This window comes from Aotus nancymaae, unplaced genomic scaffold (genome assembly GCF_030222135.1).
Source record: "Aotus nancymaae isolate 86718 unplaced genomic scaffold, 86718_ANA_hifiasm-v0.15.2.pri h1tg000036l, whole genome shotgun sequence".
Lineage (NCBI taxonomy): Eukaryota > Metazoa > Chordata > Mammalia > Primates > Aotidae > Aotus > Aotus nancymaae.
The window spans coordinates 39,785,827-39,812,173 of NW_026988450.1; the positions used below are offsets into that span (position 1 = coordinate 39,785,827).

Below are 26,347 nucleotides of genomic sequence, written 5' to 3' on the forward strand. Positions count from 1 at the left end.
CCAAGGTGGAGAATGCTTGTGAAGAAAACCAGTGTTACCATGGTGGGGAGAGAGAGAGAGAGAGATAGAGAAAGAGTGAGAGAGCAAGTGCTAGGAGATGAGACCAAAGAGATAGTACAGAATCCAAATCATAACCAAGTCCTATAAGCCAGGGTAGGAGTGTGCATTTCATTTTGAGTGAGATGAGAAACCACTGAGTGGTTGTGAGTGGGGGAGTGAATAGGTGTGATTTACTCTGTAAAGCAATTGCTTGGTTAAGGTTGGCACACCCAGGCAGAATGGAGGCAGAGAGACCTCTTTGGGCTACTGGTTCTCAGGTAGTTCAAAGGAAGAAGTGGGGTCTAAAACAGGCATGGGGTGGGGACTGTGTGGTGACGCAAATAAGCCCTCCCAGATCAATTATTTCTATGCTGATGTTTAAATGGAAAAGCCTGAAGAGGACTCTCCTTTCATTCTCCCTTCAGCTTTAAGGCCCAGTGTACAAAAGGCAGGGAAGGGCCTGCGCCTGGGTTTGGGGGACCTTCAACTTCTTCTCCCTGACTAGAATGAGGAAGGTCTCTCTCTCTCTGTCTCTCTCTCTCTCTGTCTCTCTGTCTCTCTGTCTCTCTCTCTCTCTCTCTCTGTGTATGTGTGTATGTGTGTGTGTGTGTGTGTGTGTGTGTGTGTGTGTGTGTGTATAGCCTGGGAGTTTAGTTATCTACTCCCCCCAGGGTTGGCTCTTAGCCTCCTCTCATCAACTCCCTCTAAGGATCTTTTCTTGGGACAAATATTCAGCAGATACTGAAGGATTATGACTCTATGTCACTTTCTGATTATTTTCCTTCCTCTTCATGCAGGGTGTGTGAGAGAGGGATTCCCAGTACAGATTTTTTGGCTTTCTTATGTTCAAATGATATTATCAGCCTAATTGCTCCACAATTCTGATTAGATATCAAGTTTATCATACAGTTTCTTGAATTTCCCATTGGTCACAAATAGTACTCATATCTTTTTTTAGAGTTATTAATTAAATCTAATTTTTGGATGCCTCAGCCCCTTATTCCTGCTCCTCAAAACATGACCTTAAGCCTATTTAGAGATCCCAGTTCTCACTAAAGAGTAACCCTCTGCGTTTTGAGCTGCTCAGAGTTCCTTGAAGAATGTACAGTAATTTGTCATACTCTACTTATTGGTTCTATTTTTGAATCCATGTGAAATCTCAGCTTCCTCCCTCACCCCTAGTTTACTTTATAAATGCTCCTGCTAAACTAGCCCCCTTCTGATTTCTCTCATTCCTTCAGACTACTTTAATCTAGTCTGAAGCAACAGAAGGACTTGCTAAATTTGTATATTCTTTCTGAGGCCTGGGGCTTTGTGGGAACAATTATAACAATTTATCAAATATGGAGAAGAAGGTCATTGCAAATCTTGAGTGTGCAGGGAGAACCGAATGTGTCTGGGTTTTCTGAGAAGATATTTGTTTATTCATAAATTATTTATTGAACATCAGCTGTGTACTAGGCATTGAAATTTAAGCTTCTGTTCGTCACTTAAGTCATAGTTTTAAAGAGACCAAAACCTAATAGATGAAGATAGACTTTTCAACCATGATTGTCTCAGAGTATTTATAGATAATACAATTAATTTATATACCAGGCCCAATGAAAAGACAAGGAAACATTACAGGCTGGGGAAGCTTAGAAGGGTGACATTTTAGTTTTGAAGAGATGATCCAGGTGTAGCATGAGTTAAAAGGGTATGGCATGAGTCATACCGGTGAGATAAGACACAGGCATGTCATGAGATCTCTAAGTACCTCTGAAAGCTAAAAGGGTAAAGATGGGGCTTACTAGGATATATGGTTGGAGAGTCAGCCAAGGAGAGCCAAGAATGACATATGAGGGGCTTTGAATTTATCCTATGAACAAAAGAGAGCATTGAAAAGTTTTTTTATTTTTTTTTGCTTGTTTGTTTTAACTTTCAGTTCCGGGGGACATGTGCAGATTATGTCTTGAAAAGTTTTAAGCAAGGTTGTTATATGACCAGATTTTCCTTTCAGAAAACCATTTCTTCAGCAAAAAGTTTGCACTGAAACTAAGTCAAGTACCATTGCTATAACTCACATAAGCAAAGACCTTATTCCATTGAAGGTGGGGTGGGTCATGGGTGGGGCCAGGAGTAGAAGATTGTGTCAGGGTGGTGAGGAGGTGGATGGGATGGAGGGTGGAAAGAGAGGTTTCCAAAAGTTTTAAGAAGGTAGACTTGACAGGACATGATGAGAGATTTTGAAGTGAGTGATGACAAAAATGAAAAAGCGGGCAGGGCACTGTGGCTCACACCTGTAATCCCAGCATTTTGAGAGGCAGAGGCAGGTGAATCACAGGGTCTGGCATTTGAGACCAGCCTGACCAACATGGTGAAACCCTGTCTCTACTAAAAATACTTAAATTAGCTGGGCAAGTTGACGCGCCTGTAATCCTAGCTGCTCCAGAGGCTAAGGCAGGAGAATCGCTTGAAGCCGGAAGGTGGAGGTTGCAGTGAGCCAAGATCACACCACTGTACTCCAGTTTGGGAAACTGAATGAGACTCCGTCTCAAAAAAAAAAAAAAAAAAAAAGAGAAAAGAAAAGAAAGGAAAAAGTGTAATTTGGGAGAAACATGAGTTTAGGCTTAGAATTTAGAAGTTTAGGTACCCATGGAACTTCCAGCTGGAGAGGTCCAGTGGACAGTAAATATTTGAGACCATCACTCAAGAAGGCAGTTAAGAAAGACATCTTAGCCTCAGAGTTCCTTGAATCCTTCATTTTAATGAGCTTCCTCAGTCTTCACTTCAGCAAACCATATCTACAGTCAAGTCTAGATCTTGACATCACCTTCACCTGCTCTAAATTTGAAGAATTAAGATCTGGTATGGCAATGTGACCACTGGTTTCTTGTATGTTCAAGCTCTCGTATGGCTTTATGTCCATATCTTTTCACTTAATGACTCGATGACATGAAGTCACTCAATGAGTCGTTAAGTCAAAGTCATTGAGACTTTATGTCCTGCCACATCTTCTTTTCTCCAAGTCCATCAGAGCTAGTATTGTTATTCCTTTCTGTAACCAGACTAGACCCTAAAGGAGCAGTCCTTCCCTTTAATATTTAGTACACACAAAGTGCTCATTCTTTTACTTTCTGACATACTCATGCTGCAAACTCTTTATATTGCATCTGGGAAGCTGAATGCTGAAGGGAAGCACATAATTGTGCAGACAGGGGCCACCACCAATGTATAGATTACAGTGCGTCTCTCAACACTTCTGTACAATATATTTGTGTGGTTCTTTTCAGATTCCTTTAGTGAAAACTGCGGGACATTTCAAACCTTCACTGCTTTCTTCCTGTCTCCATTCACACTGATACCCTGCCTCCAAACTCAACTGACATATGGTCTTATTCTCTGCTTCAAACAGTTGAAGGTACCGTGTCTGACTCTTTTAACCATCCAGTGTCTTCAAACTTATCCAGGGGTTCACTTAAATGCCTTTTCCTCTGGTCACAAAGGAGAAGATAAGTGAAAGGTATTAATGTTCTAAGATCATTCTGTGTTCTTCACCTGCTCGTTTCTGCTTTACTTATTCCTTCCTTCTCCTCTATATTAATCTCTCTGTATTGATGTTTTCTGAGAGTACTATGAGTTTAGCATAAATTATGTAATGATATCCTTTAGGACAGAAAGAAAAGAATGGTGGTTATATAGAATGAAGTGCAGGGACTACCCCTTCTCATTTCAGCCTACCAAGTACTGACTTGGAGCTAATGTTGGATTCAACTCCCTAGGTTGTGCCCTTGAGATCGTTAACATAGAAAACTGAATTAAGAAAATTAGAATGTCTGTTTTGAGACCAGGACTCAAGGTGATACTAACATAGACTTGAGCTTTGTATTTTATTTAAACATCTGCCTATGTTGTATAAGCTTTCCTGTACTTTTGAAACCTAATGACATGATATCCCAGATGTTTAAAATAAATTATTTTTAATTTGTTACATACTTGCTACATTTCAAATTCTAGGCTCAAATTATGGAAATATCTCTAATTTCCCTATAAATGTTGTGAGATGCAGTGGTTTGGAGCCACCTCACCCAAGCTAATAAGAGCTAATTTTGCACATCTCTTCACAAACTCTGTTCAGTGACTTGAATCAGCCGTAGCAGGAGTATTTACACTGTGGGGTCAACACTAACTGCAAATTTTCATTTCAGGGACCTGGTTTACCAGCTTACTACTTAAGATAGGACATATGTATCCATTTTACAGCTGAAACTTAGGCTCAGATAAATAACTCCCTAAATTAAATTTACTGTGAAACCTACATGGGTTTTTGGGAGGCAAGGCAAATATTAATAATGTCTTATTCTTTTCTCTTATTCTCTTCTTAATCTCTTCTTTTTCTACTGAAGTTGTAGAGTCCAACTGGATTTAGATTTTCTCCATAGAAGTTTAAATATCCTTGTGATCTGTGTGTGTATGTGTGTGTGTATATATATATTTTATATATATATATATTTTTGTTTGTTTGTTTGTTTGTTTTGTTTGAGACAGAGCCTCACTCTGTCGCCCAGGCTGGAGTGTAGTGGCACGATCTCGGCTTACTCCAATCTCTGCCTCTGGGTTCAAGTGATTCTTCTGCCTCAGTATCCCGAGTAGCTGAGATAATGGGCATGCACCACCACGACTGGCTAATTTTTGTATTTTTAGTAGTATTTTCACTGTCTCTAATAGGTTATAATGCTAACATTTTGATGTTCTTATATTTCTTTTACTTTCCTCATGAAACATAAACGGATCATAAGACAGTCTTTGAGATCTAGAGGTTGGTGTATGTTAGGATGTTATTTTTCATTATGCTTTGTTCTCTAACAAATATATTTGCAAAATGTTCCTAGCACTCAATTTATTAGTTCCTATTATATTACTAACCAGTTCTATAACTCTGAACAAGTTTTCTGAGTTGTTTAGGATGAGGATGTGACCAGTGACCTCTAAGGTCATGGTCATTCAGGCCAGCTTTAAAATTCTTATGTTTCTGGTAAGTAGAATATGCCCCAGTGTGCCCCTAAGTTACTTTATTTAGGACTTAAATCCACACTAATATTGACTGTGGATTTTAAGTCCTAAATAAAGTAATTTCCATTTAATTTTATTAAAGATGTAGCTTCAGAGGTAAGTTTCATTATTTTGTTATGCAATAAGGATTTTATTTTGTTTGAAAAGTTTCAGGATCTGAAGCTGAGGGAATTCTACTGTGAGGGAAACCCACTGTTCCTGCAGTGGCCAGAGATTGCTAAACAACAGGAGAATGTCTGAAGTCTACAGGTGAAGGCTTACCTCATTCACTTAAGTATTTAAACTAAAGCCACAGTTTAAGTTTTAAAGAGTTTCTTTCTTTTTTTTTTTTTTGATTCATTAGTCTCATATCTGTAGAAATATTTATTAGTTAAAAATGAGCCATATGTTCATAATATTGGCAAATAATTCTACTTGAGTTCACATTTTTTTTATTGTATTTTAAGTTCTGGGGTACATGTGCAGGTTTGTTATGTAGGTATACACGTGCAATGGTGGTTTGCTGCATTCATCCTCCATCATCTACGTTAGGTATTTCTTCTTATGCTATCTTGCCAAGCCAGCAAATAATTAATGTAACCCAACTCCATTGGCAATGTGGATCCTATACATAATCTTTTTGACTTGTTTATAGAATCCAATGTAATCCTCTACTCCCTTTTTACTTGTCTCTATCCCTAGTGGATGAATGAATGTGATCCAGAAACTACATTCACTTCAGCAAAACAAGTTAATGGTATGAAAAGAAGGAAGAGGAAAGCATATTAGAGGACTCTTTGGTAATAGACAAGTCAGAGATCACAGATCCTCCCACATTTGACTATGATTCTCCATCATGAATTTAGATTTCCAAGGTCTATTTGGGTCTATAGCTAATGTGCAGGGTTGTCATAAGACTTTTGGGATTTGTATGGAACTCAACTATCAGTCTTGTCCAGTGGCTTACTTTGTTTTTTTTTTTAATTAAATTATTATATGAGTTACCTGTTTAATTATAGAAAACTAGAAAATACAGATAAGCAATGAAGAAAATAAAAATTTCTTTATACTGACTTTTAAAAAGTTTCTTACTACAAAAGTAATACAAGCTCCTTTAGAGAAATTAGGGGGAAAAGCCAATAGAATTAATAAAAATACTAAGAAATCTAATTAATACTTATCTCTCTGACATTTATTCTTTTAGAATTTTTTATGCATTCAGAATATTTTTGTAATTAAAGATGAGTTCAAACTCTATATACTATATAGACTTGTTCTCAGTTATTGTGAATAGCTTTCCAATCAGTGAAACAAAACAAACAAACAAAACCAGGCCGTGACATCTTTTTTGATGAATACATGGTATTCTGTATATGATGATATCATGATATTTTTAACTGCTTCCCCACTGTTGGATGTTTAAAGTATTAATAGTTTTCTGGCCTTTTAGCCTTTATAAACAAAGATACAAGGCTGGGCACAGCCTGAAACCCCAGCACTTTGGCATTGTATAGCAGGAGAATTGCTTGAGCCCAGGAGTTTGAGACTTACCTGGCCAACAGAGTGAGACCTCATCTCTACAAAATTTAAAATCCTTAGCCAGGCTCAGCTACTCACGAGACTGAGGTAAGAGGATCCCTTGAACCCAGTAGGTTGAGTCTGCAATGACTTGGGATCATGCTACTGCACTCCAGCCTGGGTGACAGAGCAAGATCCCGTCTCAAAAAAACCCCCAAAGTCGAAAAACAAGAACAACAAAAAGCAAAGTGACAGTGACCATTCTCATAGTAAATTTCTAGCACTTGTGCATATTATCCCTAAAAATGAAACTGCTGGGTCAAAGAACTGGCATCTTGTAAAGTTTAATTTTGGTTTTCAAATTTTCTTTCACAGAATATTTTCACAAACATCATTATTTCCTACTCTTCTGTAACAGAAAAACATCTCATTTGAAATTTAATTGTAAATAATTTGAATAACTGTTGTATTTAATTTTATTCCTTTATAACTTATTTTTTCTCCTTTCTTCAAGTATTTCAGTATAATAGTAGTAGCTAGCACTTATTTTATGCTTATGATGGACAAGATACTATTCTAAGCACTTAATAGGAATAAACTAACTTAGTTCTCTACTAACCCTATAAAGATAGGTATCATTATTGGCCACTTTTAATAGATAAAGAAATGGAGACCCAGAGAGGTCAAATAACTTATCTGAGGTCACAGAGCTACCAAGTGTTGGGACAATGATGCTATCTTAAGCAGTTGGGTCCCAGACTCCTGGCTACAATATTGGTTCAGAAAGGGGATGTAGGGAGCTGAGGGAAATGGAGACAGGATTGCCCGGGGTTGGAGGAGATTCTGGTTTGTGGAGGAGGCTGGATGAGCAGTTAATCCAATCTGATAGCTGTCTTACATAGAGCCTTCCAGGGTAAGAACCTTGCCCTGTGACTGTTAATGAGAGAGAAATTGTTCTGATTTTCAAAACTGTAGGGTCCAGGTGCACAAAAGTTAATTTTTACAATGTATTTAGTGGAAGTAGCTATTTTTGCCTGTAATATGTAAATGATTTGGGTAGTTTTAAGAGTACTTCTTAGAATTTTTCTCAGAAAAATGGCTTAAGTTGATTTGTATTTAAGAGTTATTTATACTGGGCATTTAGTCAATGTTGCTGATTAAGCTACTTGCTATGTCAAAGAATTCTAGTAACTATGATATGAGTTATGCCTTGGTAATGATTTTTAAAACATTACCTCATCTCAGAGATTTATGAAGTAAAATGTAATGCTAACAACTATATTATAGCAAAATATTAGCCAGAATATACTTCATTAGTAGATGCCAGGCTAAATGGTTTACCATTGTTATATAATTTAATTCTCTTTGTGATAGTATTGGAAAAATCTCTATTTTACAGATGAGGTATTCAAGATAAGGGAAGTTAAGGATTCACCCAAATATGATCACACAGCAAATAAGTCATAGAGCCAGAATTTACACTTATGTATATATTTGTCTCTGACTTTGAATTTTTGCCATTAATACTATTTTTTAGTGCCTATTGTACATATAATAACACCTATTATGCAATAGTTCCAAAATGTATCACTCCTAAGGATTCATATTTGTTTTTGTATTTAATTTTTTTATATTATACAATTTTTATGTATATAATTTAATAACTCAAAAATTATATGTAAGGAAAGATAGGATATATATAAAATTAATTTCAATTTGTGATTAATTATAATATAATTAACTTATAAGTATTCTAAGAAAATAGCATATAAGCTATCTAAGAGGAGCAATTTGAATATTTTGAAATATTTTTATAGACCACTTTGGTCTATAAAAGATTTTTTGACTTTTAAATAACACTGGTATATTCTCAAAAATTGCATTGAATGTATCTCTAAGAGGTCTCCTAAAAGATACTGTTGATCATGCCAATAGTATTTTATATATACTCACATTTCCAAGTAATAACTTTATATTTTAATGACATATGTTATCCTTCCAAAGTAACACACTGGCAACAAGTAGGAGAAAAATATAAATAATGGGTGATGTAAGAGCTGTCAAATATACTGAGTGCAACAAACATGTTTGGGTCCAGAAATCATAAATGGAAAAGGTGATCTGCGTGACCTATTTTTAGGTCCCTTGTATTTCAACAAATGCTTCTATCATCTGCTGTTTTGGGTAGTGAATCCTTATCCATGAGTTTTCCACAACTTTATAATAAGACTTGGCCATTGAATTCATGTAGCTAAAAGCCTACCTATTAAATCAATATTTCTTTAAGAATCACAAGCTATGCTCTGCTTAAGTAGTTGGAGAAAGGGTGATAATAAACATCTGATTTAGGAGCCCTGGTAATATTAGTGTTAAAGCATGACCTCAGTCATGCAACTATCCAGGAGAATGAGCTTAAGTGGATAGGAGGTTGTGCTGTTGAAGGATCGGACATAAAAGAAATCCATGCTCAGGGCTGTTTATTGTATAATAGCAGCTTTCTCGGGTGCTTGTTAACTGGAAGGGATAGAGTAATAGGGAACAGAGGCACAGCAATTTATAAGATATTGCTTTTTTTTTTTTTAAGTTTTTAAAAGTTTTAATTGGGGTGAATGAGTGAAAGATTATATGTGTATATATGTATTTTCAAAAATTCCTGTCAGAGCTTTATGTGAACTGTTTTAATACTGCAGGGAAATCTTTCACTTCGGTCAGGAAAAAAATGTACCAAATAAATTATCCCCAAACGCTATTAAAATCTCAAGCAGTGTTTGTGTAACATTTATACAGGGCTTCCATGCTACTGACACAAACAATGGAGAACATTTAATGGATTCAGGCAAAAGTTTATTTATTTTCCTTGCTTGGTCAGTGAAGATTTAATTTTATGTATTATGTAATATGTTTTTATTAAGATTATGATAGCCCTAGTGAAAGGCAACTTCCATTTCCTCACTACCTCCCTTTATTATTTAGTATTTTACTATTATTATTGCAAGTCAATTTTCTGAACATATCTAGGTAGATAGGTGTAACAAAGATTAAATTCAGAGATTTGGTTCATAGAAATCGTTGCTTTTTTTTCAAGATGGCACTATTCAGGTCCTCAGTGCAGCAAGGAATTTAGACCAATGCTTCTCAAATTTCAGTATGCATGTAGATTACCCGAGGACCTTGTTAAATTGCAGATTTTGATTCAGTGGGTCTGGAGTGTGTCTGACATTCTGCATATCTAAGAAGCTCCCATGTGACGCAGTCTGTGAACCACAGTTTAAGTAGTGAGGATTTAGATCTTAGTGAGTATGACAAAATTCATTTTTGAGTCCAGTCTGAATGTTTGCAGTCTTTGCTTATTGTAATGAGAGGTACCAGCTTTAAACCTAAACTATATCTAACTTTATAAAATGTGTAATGCAAATGTATTATGACTTGGATTCCAATATGTAAGAGATATAGAATTATGACAATGTAAGAAACTTATTTTTATAATGATGAAAACCAAACTTATTTGCAATGCCAGTCATTTACAACACAATTCATTAGATGTACTGCAGAATCTTAATCTAACAGAATCTAGATAATAAGCCAAACATTTTATCTAGTGAAATGGAAATAAATGTGATGTAAAATAGTTTTGAAAATAATCTGAGGAATTATATTCCTTTTTTTTTTCAATTTAGGAAATAACATCAAGATTCGTAATTAATCATCTAGCAGAAAATAACCCTTTCCTAATGGATGCCATGGAATGATACCCAGAAATCAGAAGCATAATCTCTCAGAGAAAAACATGTGCAATATGTGGACAGTACTTTATAACTATATGACTGGAATGTGTTCAGTTTGTTCCTCCACCAAAGGTAAATGATGCTTTTTGTGTGAATACCAGCATGAGACCTATTCCTATCCTTTGTTCTTATCTAAATCTTTCAATACTAACTAGATTTGTACCTATGATTGGCTTATGGATAGTATACTGTTGATTTAGGATAGACAGATTTGGATAAGTGTCTGTAATAATCATTGTCACCTATTCTATTTATATTCATAGGCTCCCAGATTTATCAGAATACATGCATTCTAGCAAAATTTCATGGAAGTTAAAAAATTTTAATCAGCAAATCATTAAATCCTGTTTGTTTATCAATCTTAATAATAAAACCAGAACTGTATTTTGCTCAGAAGAAGAACTGGTCAGCAGTCTGTTGTGGAATTCCTGGTATAGAAAAGGTGAATGTGCTGGCTAGTTTATATAATGATGGTGTTCTAGAAAGCTAAATATGCATAAATGTGCACCTGCAACATTATGTCACCGAGGAGTTGTGAATCCCAGGGCAGTTCACAGAGCTCAGCAAACTCCCTTTTCTCTAAGTGGCCAGATAGTAAATACTTTAGGCTTTGTAGATGGTGTGAGCTGTGTGACTACTACTTGACTCTCCTTTGTAGCATGAATGCAGCTCTAGATACGTAAATGAGTGTAGCTGTGTTCTAGTAAAAATTTATTTGTGAATTTGAATATCATATGTTAACATGTCATGAAATATTTTATTTTTATTTTGTTCAACCATTTAAAAATGTGAAAACCCTTCTTAGCTTACAAGTCTTAAGAAAACAGGAGGTGGGCCAAATTCAGCCCGGGGACTATAATTTTTCTACACCTGTTCTAGACTATCCAACATTTGCTTTTAATACCAGAATTCCTTTCTGTTCTTAGTGAGCCCTTGGCCTTCCTTGGCTAGCATAATATAATATTGGAGGATAATTTTAAATAAATTACTAAAAACAGCTGCAGTTTCTGCCATTCTGAAAATTATCATCTGGTAAAGGAGACAAATAAGTAAACACAAATGTAACATAAATTGTAACTAACATGACATAAAAGAATGGTATACTGGTTTGCTAAGGCTGATATAACAAAGTACTACAAACTAGGTGGCTTAAAACAAGAGAAATGTATTGTCCCACAGTTGTAGAAGCTAGAAGTTTAAAATCAGATGTCATTTGTTGATCATCTTGGCAAAGGTCCTATTTCCAAACCAGGTGACTTCCGGAGGCACTAGATGTTAGAACTTCAACATATGAATTTTGGCAGAAACACAGTTCAGCCCATAACCAATGGGTTTCACAGGAAGAGTATCAGGGAAACCCCTCTTTAAATCTGGGATAAGGGAAGTCTTCATGGAGGAAAGGATATTTTAAAATGACGCCTCAAAGGAAAAGAAGGTCAGGTAAAATTGGAGAAGAGTGTTTCCAGGAAGCTGTTCCAGTAGGAACAGTATGTATTAATAGGAAATCACTTTCTGATTTCAGGAACTGAAAAATGGTTTGGTATGATTAGAAAGTATTAATTGACTAGGAGAGAGATACGCAGGAGATTGATCACAAAATATCATGTAGTTTCCATTGGGAATTTGGCTTTTATTCAATGTGTGATGAGACATATTTGGAGGAATTTTAAGTTAAAGAGTGACATGTCCTCATTTACATTTTAAAAAGATAACATCTGCATAGAGAATGAATTAGAGGGCAAGGAAGTGAGATTAGACAGTAGACTATTTGCACTAGACCAGCTGAGAGATGATGATTGCAGTGGCAGTGGAGAGAAATGGATGGACTGGAGATGCATCTTGGAGAAAGAAGTAATGAGACTTAGATTTCTAGGTATGTTTGGCTGACAGAACTGTGTGGAAGCAGATTTTTTTTTTTTTTTCTAAATTAGGGAAGACTAAGGGAGAATTAGGTTTGTTGGGAGGAGATAGGACTTCTGTTTTTGGATATGGTTAAATGTGAGACTCCTGCAAAATCTGGGAGCCTGGGCAACCAGAAGCCATAGACTCCTATCTAGTTTGTTAGGCGTGCTGGGAAGTCTAGGACTCAATGTTAGCTGTGAGTGTGTGTGCGGGTGGGTGGGAAGGTTTTAATAGGGAACTAGACATATAACTTCTAACATCGTATCTATCTCTAAAGAGTTTGATTCTGAGTCCTGTTGTTCGAGTGATTTAGTGTGTCATTATACTCCAGTAGTCTTTGTGCCAATAAAGGACCTGAGTTGTGAATCTGCTTAACCTATCTTAGCGTATCTTTTTTTTTTTTTTTCTCAAGACAGAGTCTGGCTCTCTCACCCAGCCTGGATCACAGGGGTGGTAATCTTGGCTTGCTGCAACCTCCACCTCCCTGGTTCAAGCAATTCTCCAGCCTCAGCATCTCAAGTAGCTGGAATTACAGGTGCCCACCACCACACCTGGCTATTTTTTTTTTTTTTATTTCTAGTAGAGATGCAGTTTTACCATGTTGACCAGGCTTGTCTCAAACTCCTGACCTCAGGTGATCTGCCCGCTTCAGCCTCCCAAAGTGCTAGGATTACAAGTGTGAGCCACTGTGCCCGGCCTCACTGTATCTTATCACCAGCCACTCACTAAATTTACCAAAGAAGCTTTTGGAAGTATACAGAATGGCTGGACACGGTGGCTCATGCCCATAATCTCAGCACTTCGGGAGGCTAAGGTGGGTGGATCACAAGGTCAGGAGTTCAAGACCAGCCTGACCAATATGGTGAAAACTTGTCTCTACTGAAAATACAAAAATTAGCTGGGTGTGCTGGTAGGTGCCTGTAATCCCAGCTACTCAGGAGGCTGAGGCAGAGAATTGCTTGAACCCGGGAGGCGGTGGTTGCAATGAGCCGAGATCACGCCATTGCACTCCAGCCTGGGCAACCAGAGTGAAACTCCATCTCAAATGACAACAACAACAACAACTAAAGGATTATCCTACCCTAGACCTACTAAATCAGTTTGTAGCAGTAGGATCCTGAGCATCCACATTTTTATAAAGATTCCTAGTTGGTTTTCATGTGCAGTCAGGCAGGCCTGGGAATCTCTGCTCTCCTTGTTTAGGGCTGTCCCAGTACCAGAGAGCAATGGCCGTGTCTTACCCACCTTAGTAAGCAAGGCCTCCTTGGTTCCTTATATATAACAAAAAGTTGAATATAGAAAAAGTTGAATGAATATTCATTGGTTGAATATATGAATTAATGAATTGTTAGTGACAAAAGTGTGGTATAGCTAATAGTAAAAAAAGAAAAGGAGGCGTTGGTGAAGGGATCAATCCACTATGGAGTATTGGAAGATGACAAACACCTTAATATGGCCTCAATGCTGGGGAGAATTCTTACTATGGCTGCTTTCAGGCACACTGTGGAGTTTGCTTTGTCAGTCTGCTTCTTGGACCCTATGCTGAAAGTCTTTCACTTTATTCCACTGCAAGCAGAGCAAAGGCTCCTGCACACAAGTATGCCACGTTCCCAAGAATCTGCAGAGCCTGGATAGGACTTTTCACAGCCCGTGGCTTCCCCAGGGACAATCGATGAGTGCATGTGAATGCTGATAATGTATTCTTACTAGCATTATTAATCACTTCGTCAGTTTACATTTCTAACTGCTGGATGAGATCATCACTACTTATGTTTCAGAGATACGTTATCTTTCTCAAAACTGTAATTGTGAAACTTTATTTCATGAACTTCACTATGTGTGTTGTTCATGATGAGGTTCAATAAGGACAACTTTTTTTTTCCACCAACTTTTTATTTTGAGAAATTGGAAGCAACACATAACTTCAATGAATAATACATTGAATATTTGCATACCCTTTACCTAGAGTTGCCAATTTTTAGTATTTTGTTCCACTGGCCTTATCTCTTACTATTTTTTGCCTTTAAGGATGCATTGTGTCTAAAACAAATTTGATATTGACACAAGTCCAGAATGTAGCCTACCTAGAAAGATTATATTAAACCTTTGTAGGAAAAAAAATAAAAGAATACATTCTAATTATTAAAAATATGAATGAATGGATAAATAAATCTATCTTTCATAGCAAGTAGAGAGCTTTTATCGAGAGTTACAATGGATAACACTATTTTTATGGGCCAGAAAATATGTAGGCTATTTTAGCTATACTATTCCATGCTTAGGACATGGAGGTTCACACTACTGGCCTGTTTACTTTCCAAGAAGGAGAGTATAGATTTTACAACAGCCACTTTCTGTAAGTCATTTATAATCCTGTAGAATGAAATCCGGAAACAGTTATCAGAGTTCACGTCACCTGTTGTCAGGTATTTACATATTACCTGATGTCAGGTATTCACACATCACCTGATGTCAGGTATTCACATCACCTGATGCCAGGCATTTACTCTGGTAGACAGGATCCATAGAGCTAGTCCATGGTAAAAGATCTAAGTCAGCTATGGTTGTGGTGTAGAGCTACTACAATTTTTCTCATAATGTCCTTTACCAGAGTTTTTGACACTGCCAAGTATTGTAAAATGATGCATGTGAATTGGGAGACTAAAAGTGTTTTTCTCTTGATCCAGTCATTTACAAATTATATTGGTACTAGACATACCCATATGTGTGCTTAAGACAAAAACTAAATGAGGAGAAAGAATCTAATCAGAGAGATTATTCTCAACTCAGTTACATGTATATTAGGCTCTAGTGTAGAGGTTGTCTATAAAAGTTCCCTATGAATAAGAAACAGCTATTTCAGTTGTTCAGCCTTTTAATACCTTGATGCTCTTGCTGTGGAAATGTCTTTGTCCAAGATGAGTTGGTGTTTATATCAGAAAGTTTTGAAGTCTTCATGACAGTTGAGTCAGTGTTTATATCAGAAAGTTTTGAAGTCTTCATGACATTTAGCAAAATTTGCAGTAATGGATTTACTTGGTGTTTGGTGTCTGTCTCTATCATTGGCTACTAAGCTTGAGGAATTTAAGGACCATTTTGGTTTTGTTCATGATTATATATAGAGAGAGCTTGGGACAATGCCTGGTAAATATTTCATTTCTATAGAATGATAAATCAGATCTAGATTTGAATACAAGCTCTTCCTTTAATTAGTTTGTCAACATATTACATCTCTGTGTATCATAAGAAAAATCTGGCAGAGGTGCTGCTAAGGAGAGCTAATGTTAGGATTTTAAGAAGCCCAGAATCTAGAACTAGCCAGGTAGCCAAAGAGAACATCAAAATAGTGGTTGAGGAGGAATTTGAAAACCAAAACCAGCTGGACCTTAAACACAAAGAGAAAAGAGACACCTCATTGGTGGGAAAATGAAGATAGAAATGTATGTTGGTCCTCAAGACGGGAGTAAATATGTAATCTTGATAACATATTTAGCTATCTGTGAATTGTTCACATTATCATCTTTAATGGATTGTTATATTCAAGAGATATTTAATGAGTACAGCATGTCAGATTACTTGGAAACGGGTTTTCAAAACATTCTGCTTTCCACTGGAGGTGTTCTGAACACCTTGGACAAGTTTTCATGTTTAATTGTGCTCTGACAGATTCCCTCTCAAAGTCATCTCATGTGCTGTTCCTCTTATTTCATGTCTCTCTTTCGGAAACTACAACCTAATACAAGTAGCCACAGCCACAATTTATTTGTTACTGTGTGTGTGTCTGGTGTTCTGCTAAATATGTCACCTGGAATACCTCAATTAATGTCCAAAGTAACCCCATGACACCAATAAGAAATCCCAGGCAAGGAGAAATCAAGTAATTTTGCCAATTTCAGAAAGCTGCCAAGTAGAGGATCTGGGCAGGGAACTCATACATGTTATTCCTGATCCTTAGCCAGAGAGTATGGGCTATGCTTCCTATGCTTTTCCAACCCAGTTATTCCCCATTTACTTCAGCTGAACTTAAGATGTTTATGTGAAAGAGTCTTCTTCTGTCATCATTTATTTATCCACTGAAACTTACTTATTTTTTTCTAACTATGTGTCAGGTTATTTGCCAGGGCTGGGAATATAGAACCCAGACCCTTGAGAAACTCACATGTTCCCCAGAGAAGTGGGATAATAAGGATTGGAATCTGAAAAGTTAGGTTTGATGTCCAGCCCTGCCACTTGCCACCTGTGTCCTCTTACTTTCCTCTTCAAGGTTAAGCTTCCTCATCTGTCAAATGGCAATAATAATAATGCCCATCTCACAGAACTGTGGTTAGGGATCATGAGGTAACGCATAAACAGTGCTTAGCACAGTGAATGCTCAACAAAGGTAGCAAATAAATAGTGCTTAATAAGTATAGTTTGTGAGTGTGTGTGTGTGCGCATGTGTGTGTGTGTGTTGTAAACCAAGGCTTTCAAACAAGAAAGAGAGAATGATTGCATTCTTGTGATAAGTAGATGTGAGGCTGCACAGGATGTTATGAGAAGAAGGCATCACCAGGAAGTGGGATATTCCCTGGTTTAACCCTGGTGCCTACCACAGTGATTGTGTTTGGAAAATCCATAATAAATGTCAAATTATTTTAAGAGGCATTTCTTAGAAATGTGCCTTGAAGGCTAGGGAGGCATTTAGAATATGTAAAGAACTAGTGGATAGGCATTTCAAGCTAGGCAATTACTTCTGCAGAGGTAATATTGTGCAAATATAAATTGCACAATGAGTACAGGGAACTCACGGAAGGTCAGGTATGCAAGATGAGGTTGGAGAGAACAGCAGTGTTGGAGAGGTTACAATGGCTCTTTTGTGTGAAGTTTGAACGTAATTTCAAAAACTACTGTATAAGTTTCTAGGGCTGCAAAACAAAGTATCACAGACTGGGTGACTTACGCAACAGAAATTGATTTATTAACAGTTCTAGAGGCTAGACGTTTGAGAGCAAGGTGCCAGAAGGGGTTGGCTTCTCCTCCAGCCTCTTTTTTTGGTTTTTACATGGCTGCCTCTTTCCTGTGTCTTCATATGGTCTTCCTTTGGTATGTGTCTGTGTCCAAATTTCCTCTTCTCATAAGGATGTCAGTCATATTGGATTAGAGCTCACTTTACTTAACTTCATTTTAACCTAAGTACCACTTTAAAGACCCTATCTCCAAATACAGTCACATTCAGAGATACTGGGGTTTAAGACACATGGATTTTGCGGGGAAACAGTTTAGCCCATAACAGCTACTTAGAGTTGTTGAAGCAGTGGAGTAGCAAGATGACATTTTTACTTGACAAAGAGAGGTTAGACCTGGTGGTGTGGATTTAGAGATTGTTTATGTAAGTGTGACACTTAAAGCCTTGGGAATAAAGATTGTGCAAGGAGACCTACCCAGTAGGATGAGAAGACCAGAAGGACAGAACCTTGGAGGACAATATCATTAAAAGGGGGCAAAAGCAGGAGTCAGCAAAGGAGAATGAAAAGAAATAATGAGGGACAGAAGGCAAAACAGGGAGAGTGGCACAAATTCTTCAGCTATAAAACACAGATGCACAATAAACAGGGCTTTCTTGCTTTTTCTTCTGCTGAACGTAGCTTTTATGTGGGCCCCCATTCTACTGGAAAGTTTACCTGGTTAATTCAAGACTTATGTGGTAATTTTAGGATTTTGTAAGTCATTTCAGATTTCATCTTGATCACTGAGAATTTGTTTCCCCTCCTTTCTCTCTATACTATCTAACTCATGGTATTAGGAGGTAGGAGCCATACATTGTGCCAGCGTGGGCAATGCGTTTCATGTGGGGCATCCTCTGGTTTATGATCTTCCTAGCTAGACCAAAGCTCCATGATGGTTTCTGATGAGTGATTTACTTCCCATTGGTCATGCTTCTCCTTCCATATACCCTGTGTTTCCTTGTGCTAACGTTTCAATCACTTCTGCACTATTCTCTGGGCATAAGAAAATTTTAGCTGCTCTCTTACTCTAATATGGGCTCAAGAATGAGCTGACTAAAGATGCCATGTTGACAGATCCGGGGCTGAGGAGAAGAAACAGCACTGAAAAATCGAAAGAGGAAGGTGTTGTCCTTTGTGTCATTAAGTGGCAGGGTTGGAAGCAGGTTGCATTGATAAGAAGCCTGATAGGGCCAGGCATGGTGGTTCCAGCCTGTAATCCCAGCACTTTGGGAGGCCGAAGCAGGCAGATCACCTGAGGTCAGGAGTTGGAGACCAGCCTGGCCAACATGGTGAAACCTTGCCTCTACTAAAAATACAAAAAATTAGCCGGGTGTGGTGGCGGACACCTGTAATCCCAGCTACTCGGGAGGCTGAGAAGGCAGGAGAATCACTTGAACCCAGGAGACGGAGGTTGCAGTGAGCCGAGATCATGCCATTGCGTTGCACTGCAGCCTGGGCAACAAGAACGAAACTATATCTCAACAACAACAACAACAAAAAAAAGCCTGATAAGAACACGGAAGTGAAGCCAGCAAGTCTTGACTAATCTCCAAGAAATGTAGTGGTAAAGGTAGGAGTGCTATAAACTATTCTTTGGAGGGTCAGGAAGGCTTGCAGAAAGATTTTGAAAATGGAAAGATATGTGCATGATTGTAGACTGTGGAAGGAGCTAGTAAGGAGGAAATGTAAAATTAGTCTGGATTGTACACCAATTCAGGAAGAATTTAATGCTGTGATTAGGTACTGCTACTTTAAAAAATAGAATTTTTTATTAGAATTTGTTACTGTGTGATGAGCCTTATCTAATCCATAATCTTAAGGGAATGAATATATCAAGAAGAGGAGATATGAAAAGTTTTAAACAACTAGAAAATGGGTAATGGTAGTGCTTTTCCACTTGATATATATTTGCTTTATATATATTTTTTTTCCTTCAACATCTTTATTGAGTTTTTACTATATTCAAGGTACTATGCTAAGCTCTGTGAATCCAAATATGAATAAGATGTGGTTCATGTCATTGAGAAGATCACAGACTATTAAAATGTAATGTTAGAAGCATTATCTTAAAGCATTATATACCCATGCTATGGAGTCACAGACAGAACAAACAACTACTTTGGTGGAGTCTTATAGGTAACTTTCCTCAGGAGGTTACATTTGAGTAATAGGAGTTCCTGGTTCTCATATTGACTTTGTGACTCAGTTTCCATTGTCTCTATTCGCAGTTGAGGTAACTAAGACTAAGCAAAGTTAAGTGGTTTGTTCACAAGTTTCAAATCTATCAAATAATAGAATTAGGACTTTAGCTTACCTGACACCTCCTGAGACCACCTTCTTCTCTTTTTGCGGCAATAGAACATGCACATTTTTATTTTGAATCATAAGAGAAAGTGCAAACAAATTTATTGATTGATAATAATACAATTACTCCCAATAGCTACCTTCATGTATTTGAAACACTGTCATATGTAAGAGAGATGAAGCTTTTCTTCTGTTGACTTGCAGAGTAGAAAACAGAACCACTGGCCATTCAGGTCAGATAGATAGAGCTCTCTTAGAGGATTTTAAACACACACACGCGCACACAGAGATTAACATCAATCATCACTGAAGAAACAACAAGCTTAGAAACAAGAGTAGGAAAATAAGGAGATTTGCTATCTACATAATTTCACTTTAAAAATTAAAAGAGAAGAATACATTTTAAATATGCCTGAAGGCATTATTTAAAAAGCAACATAATGGCATAAGAATACAGCCTGGATTGAAAACATGATGGTTAAAAGAAAAACCCATTAGCTAGGATCTGCACCCTTTAAGTGTCCTAGCTAATGGCAGAAAATGTTCAAATACTGAAAAAAGCCAATTTCAGATTTAAAAAGCACATTGAGTGCCAAGCAGAATACATAAGAACAAATCCATACATAGACATCTTTTGGTAAAACTGTATACCACCAAAGTTGAAGCATTAAGACCTAAAGAGGAAATGTTAAGAAAGGATAGATCATCTACATAGAAGCAGCAATGAATTGACATCAGATTTCTCATTGACAGTAATAGATGCCAGAAAAAACAATGGCATACCATTTTCAAAGCACTAAGGGAAAATAACTCAAAATGTAGACTTATCTGTATAGATACACTGATAAGCAAAAGGCATGGGAGTGTCAGAAAATTGTAACAAGAAAAAATTTTTAAAGGAAAATTGCTTTGAAAAGACCATTGATTCTAGCTTTATTATAATTATTTAAAAAGCTAAATTAATAATATTTAGTAAGTATATGATCATGAAAAAGTACATGACAATGGAATTAGAATAAGTGTATACAATTTGCTAGACATGCTAAATAAATTTAAGGATGCTTAAAATAGTTAAAAATTGATAAAGAAAAATGAGATTTGAATATACATTACTAGGTGTTAGCAATTAAGTTTTTTTAAATGACATTTGTAAGTTCCTTGTTTCTAGAGTTGAAACAGAGGGAAAACATGCACAGAATAAAAACATGCACAGAATACTCGGGGATGATAATCAGATTAACCACACTGGTAAACAATTGCTTTCATATATCTCTAGAGTTTTATGTTAAGTAGACAGCAATTGTACAAAAAAAATAATTTGCCTTGAAGCCTCTCTTCTGTTAAAAATTTTTTAATTTGTTAATTATCTCTTCAGAAACTAAACTTAGAGACTGCTGACCTTTATAGCAAATACTTTAACAGGAAGGGAGAACACATTTGATAATGCCAACGTCTGGTTGCCCCTGTTGTGCTTTACACCGTGTTCTGCTTCTTAACGGGGTTTACACTCGAAGGAGAGAGACACTGAATGATAAATGGGTCTTTATTCTCAACATAAAACACAGAACAACCAAATATTAAATTGTAATTGCTTCTATTCAGGTGAATGTAAAATTATGTCATGCTTGCCTTATGAAATAATGAGATGAGGATTGGAAAATAGTCAAACAATTTTCCTCAGTCTCAAATATCAACCTTGATCATAATTCATACAGATGCTTTTGTCTTTTTCTAAATGGTATAGTTCTGCCATCAAAGTTGAGTTAGTCTTTAGAAATTACAAAATGATCAATAATTTCAATGTAGTTGATATTTCATCCTCTCTTAGCTACTAATGATATAAATCTTTGAAACAGCAACAAAAAAATTATCCTTTTTAGTTACTACTAACTTGAGCCATATTTGAACGATGACTTAGACGTAACCTAAATAGTCTCATAAAGTTCTTTCCAAGCACTTGAGTGATCCTGTGCCCACGATATGCATCTGATAGTTTTCATTTCTTATAGTTTCGTTAGTTGAACTTAACATTTCCCCAGATTCCCTTAAAGTTGAATAGTTTAGGGAGGGAACAGTTTGGAACATGAACTCTCAACCCTGTATTGAATGATGTAATGTAATTAAAACTACCCTCAAAAGAGATTAGACTGAGTAGGTCTCCCTATAAATGAGTGAAAACATTCATCTACTTTATGAAAATTTGTAACTTTAATTCCTTTTTTATGACAAGCTGCCAGTAATGAAACATAAGATTACATTTAATAATTTTACTCATTACTTATAAAGTAAAATCTTACTTTGCAGTAAAAAGTTATTACTGTTAAGATACCACTGACATTCATTTATGAAACTGATCATTTCAACCAGTCAACTGTGAAAATGAATGTAGGTCTTAAAACATTTATGCCGTGGTTAGTCAATTTAACGTACATTTGGTACTAAGAGGATCAGAAAGCATCACATTTCTAATTCTAAACAGTCATGAAAGTCATAAGTATTTATTGTTTAGACAAATTAAAATGTATATATATTTCTTATTGTTTTATTCCAAAAATGGCAAAACAATTATAGTATAAATGAGCTCATATACTGTGTCTTGATTACTTTTACTCCTATGAGAACTCCTCGAGTCCTCTTACCCTTTTGGAGAACTCTCCCTTTTGTTCTTAAACTACTGGATAGAGTACCAGTTGTATTCCGTATCTATACCTTTTTTCTTCTAAATAATCTTAAATTGTGTTCGGTGTTAGTCTATTTTTCGGAAGCTGTATATATCAAAACGTTGAACATTCTTTGTGAAATTCCGAGGATATTGATTATGCAGAGGGTGCTCTGGGAGAGCAGGACCACTGTGTGGGGGAGAGAATGCTGCTTAGCTGGATGGCTGGCTGGAACATGAGTGGGATTTTCTTTCTGGTTTCTGTCCTTATCACAGTCCAAATTGCCCTAAGGGTGGAATGACCATGTAATATATCATCTAAGCCAAGATGCTTTTGAGAGTAAAAGTGGATTTTATTAATAGCTGGAAAAACAACAGGAAACCAGAACTGTCCTTGGCAAATCCCAATGTATGGCTACCCTTCCTAAATGGAGTGGTTAACATCAGAGCAGTGCTGATGTCATTTATCACTGTGGCATGACAGTGATAAATTATATTTAGTTACTCCATAAATTTTTGAGAGCCTGCTTTTTAAAGCAGGGAACTGAGTGCTAAGTACAATTCAAATAAGTAGGGTTTAAAATGTCCCAAATGGTTTAAAATCTGAGTTTAGATGCTAAAGATGTAAAAGGTATTAGCAATAAAATCTCGATGTTAAATGAATGATAGAGACCAATTGCTTTAGGATTCAAAGTGGAAGATAAGATCACTGCAGGTTGTCTGGTCTGGGAAGTGCCCAGAAAGATGCTGGGACTTGTTTATAGCCTTGAAATAGGTGGAATTCATATACATGGAGAAGGAAGCAAAGAGGAAATTTTAGGAGAAGAGAATATCAGGGAGGAGAATAAATCATGTTCATAGGGCAGTGAATCAGTTAGGTTGGTTTGTGGATGGGAGTGGTTGAAGGAGACATTATTTAAAAATTGAGGTCACATGCCATGAACCTGTCAAAGGATAAGACTAAATAAGGAGTTTGAATTTGATCTTGTTTGGAAACAGAACCCTACAGAACATGTGGGGAAAAGCTGGTTATATCAAAAAAATAAAAATAAAAATAAAGTATGTTTTAGAAAGAGTCACTTGCAATAGTGTGCTGGCTTAATTGAAGTTTGAAGAGAAGAAAAGCTGAAAGTAAGAGGCCAGATAGAGTGGTTGCCTACTGTGGGTGTAAGTTCTGGTGGTAGAAAGGCAAAGAAGGACCATATAAATTGTTGATTGATTAAGGATGGGAAACCTCTGAGGGGTATGAAGCAGAAAGAAAGAGGAGTCCAGAAACGAGCTTGTCTGAGAGGCAAGACCCCAAGTTTTATCTTAGACATGTTGAGTTTCAAGTGATGCCTGGATAATTCAAGTGAATATATTTAACCCTCAGTTGGGGACAGATTGGCATAGAAAAGAAATATACCTCTTTAGTGTGTTATTTGAAAACATATGCACTTTGCAACAACTGTTCATTCTTCCAAACCATTCTGTTGTGGTTACTAAACTATAATAGAAATCTTCATTAATGAAAGAGCCCGGAAATCAGACAATGACTAACACTAATCTATAATTTAGTAAACTTGGATTCTAATCTTGTCTCTACCTTGAACTATGAGGCCTAAGGTAAGTCATCTACCTTCTCACTATATCAGGACTAATTTCCTCATTTGGACAATGAAAGAATTAGACCAGTCTCTTCCAGCATGAAACTGCCTTGATTCCATAAACAGGAAGGGCTGCCATTGTTATGCTTTTCAAGTCCTGCTAATTTGGAACATGATGCCAGTATTAGTTTTCCTTTGAAATTGTTAACAAATTCGTCCAAACCTGGGGACTCAGCAGAAATTTTTTTTTTTTTAAGTCAAGTAGATCAGAAATTCAACATGAGTCTCACTGGGCTAAAATCAACATTTTGAAGGCTGGGTTTCATCTGGAGGCTCCTGGGGAAAACCATTTTCTGGCCCTTGACGGTTTCTAGAGGCCCCCCATATTCCTTGGCTCATGGTTGCTTTCTTCCACCTTAAAAGTCAGTATTGGCAGACCTAGGCCTTCTCACATCACTTCACTTGGGCCTTCTCTTCTGTTTCCCTCTTCCACTATAACAACTCTTGTGATTACATGGGGCCCACTGTGTAGTCCAGCATAACTTCCCTATCTCAAGGTCCTTAACATTACCCAACCTGCAGTGTCTGTTTTGCTATGTGAGGTGATATGCATATTCATAGTTTTAGGAATTGGGATGTGGACATCTTGGGGGAACATTATTTTTGCCTACCAAGATACCTTTTTCCTGAGAAAACAGGACTCCATCTTATGTTCTTTTTCTATTCCTTTTGCTTCATATAATATTGAAATCTTATCCAGACTTTTTACTGTGTCATATAAATATATATTTCAATAATTTTTAATCTCTCAAAGTTTAAAATATGGCAGTGATTGTTACCAAGTTATATGTTGAATGATTTTTAAAAATTTCTTAATCCTGCCATTCAACAAACATAAAACTTAGCAAAAAGTAATATTTGAATTTAAAGTGGAAAACTTTTTTTAAAATATGGAGAGAATATTATCATGTGTTTGCTTTAGAAAATAATGCAAATATTAATGAGTGAAAAAGTAAACTGTATTATAGCATTTTACTTTTTAAAGCTTTTTTGCTAGCATTATATTTTTTCAAAATAAAAGCATATCTAATCTTAGACCAACTCCTTTTCCTATTCACTGACTTTGGCTTGACAGAAAGAATATTACACTGAGTGTTTTGATTTCTATCTATAAACAATGACAAAAGCAGTATTTATCTTTGACAGAATCATGAGGTTTTGTTAATTGAGATTTGTGAAAAGAGGTCCTCTAGAAGAGGAAGTGTCTTTATTTCTTTGTGACATGCTCATTTCAAAGTACCAGTAGAAACAGTTGCAATAATGTCACAAATAGAAATACAAATTTAAAAGGGCAGCAAGTGGTAAGGTGGTACAAGAATTTCATTGTCACGCAAACATTACTAGAGATGATGAATCTAGATGCAAAAGTGTATTACCAAGGAATTATGCTCAGTTGTTTTTCTCAGTTGAATTTCCAGAAAACAATTCAGAGTCCTGAAAAATATTGTATAAGAAATAAAAATTATTAAGTTAGAGAATAATCACCCTCAAAGCTTCATGTTCACCATAAAACTAACAATGGGCCTTTTGTTAAATAGACTCTTAAAAATCTCACCAAAATATTCACTTTATTCTAATTAACTAAACAATGTTTCCCTCAAGAAGGGGAAAGAGGGACACAGACACTTTGCATTCCTGCTTGCAAGAAGAGCCAACCTAAACTCTGCCCATGCAATGTCTTAATGACACAAGGGAAATGGGTAAAACCACACTGAAGTAGAAAATGCCTTTAATACTTTCTTCACCTCCTGAAGAAACTGTACAAAGCAAATCAGATGTCCCACTTGTTTCTTTGGTTTATATTTGTTTCTTTCTCTAACTTCCTCCTCTTGGTTCCTGGCTCTATTAATTGTTTGGGTTTCTTAAACAGGAGCTGAGGAAAATGTATGTAGCATCGTTTATTTTCAATAGTTATTTAATTTCAGCTGAGATATGTTGCAGAAGTAGGCAGGATGGACTGGTTGGGTGAGATGGTTGTCTAATATATGGAAAAGGAAAGACCACATTTAGCTTCCGTCTTTTGTCATTTGTTCTCCAACCACAATTTCATCACTTAATCATTATAATCTAGTTAGGGAATCAATATTATATCTTACAGAGTAGATTTAAAATATTATATGTGTCTGTTATTCAAAAATACTTATGAAATCTTTTTACTTCTGGACTAATGTATTTATTGTTTATATCCCATGATTTAATATTTTATGGTCTATTTATAGTTTATACTGTATTGTTTCCCCAATACAATGTGCACATTCTTGAATTTTTGTTCACCATCCCAGAAATGTCCTTTTGCCTTCTCCCAGGCAGACACATTCCGGTCAACCTTCAAAACCCAGCTCTCCTTTTTCTTGTATTACGCAACCTTGCATAATATGCAGCCTATGGTGTCTCCTTTTTCTGCATTCATATAGAACCTATCTTTGGGCTGAGCCGTATGTTTCTATTTGTGTGTGTGTGTGTGTGTGTGTGTGTGTG

General features: G+C 36.5%; 2 protein-coding genes across 2 annotated transcripts in view; both read left to right on the forward strand.

The window, feature by feature from the left end:
• LRRC69 (leucine rich repeat containing 69) overlaps positions 1-26,347 on the forward strand; it is a 102,333-nt gene that overhangs the window by 73,909 nt on the left and 2,077 nt on the right. The window contains 2 exon segments of the mRNA XM_021675786.2: positions 5,239-5,340; positions 10,266-10,445. Of these exon segments, the coding sequence (XP_021531461.2) occupies positions 5,239-5,340; positions 10,266-10,445 (282 nt within the window).
• The window catches only part of SLC26A7 (solute carrier family 26 member 7), a 207,323-nt gene continuing 184,369 nt past the window's right edge, over positions 3,394-26,347 (forward strand). Inside the window, exons 1-2 of the mRNA XM_064384356.1 lie at positions 3,394-3,439; positions 10,266-10,445. The gene's annotated coding sequence lies outside the window, so the exon portion shown is untranslated. The remainder of the gene's footprint in view (positions 3,440-10,265; positions 10,446-26,347) is intronic.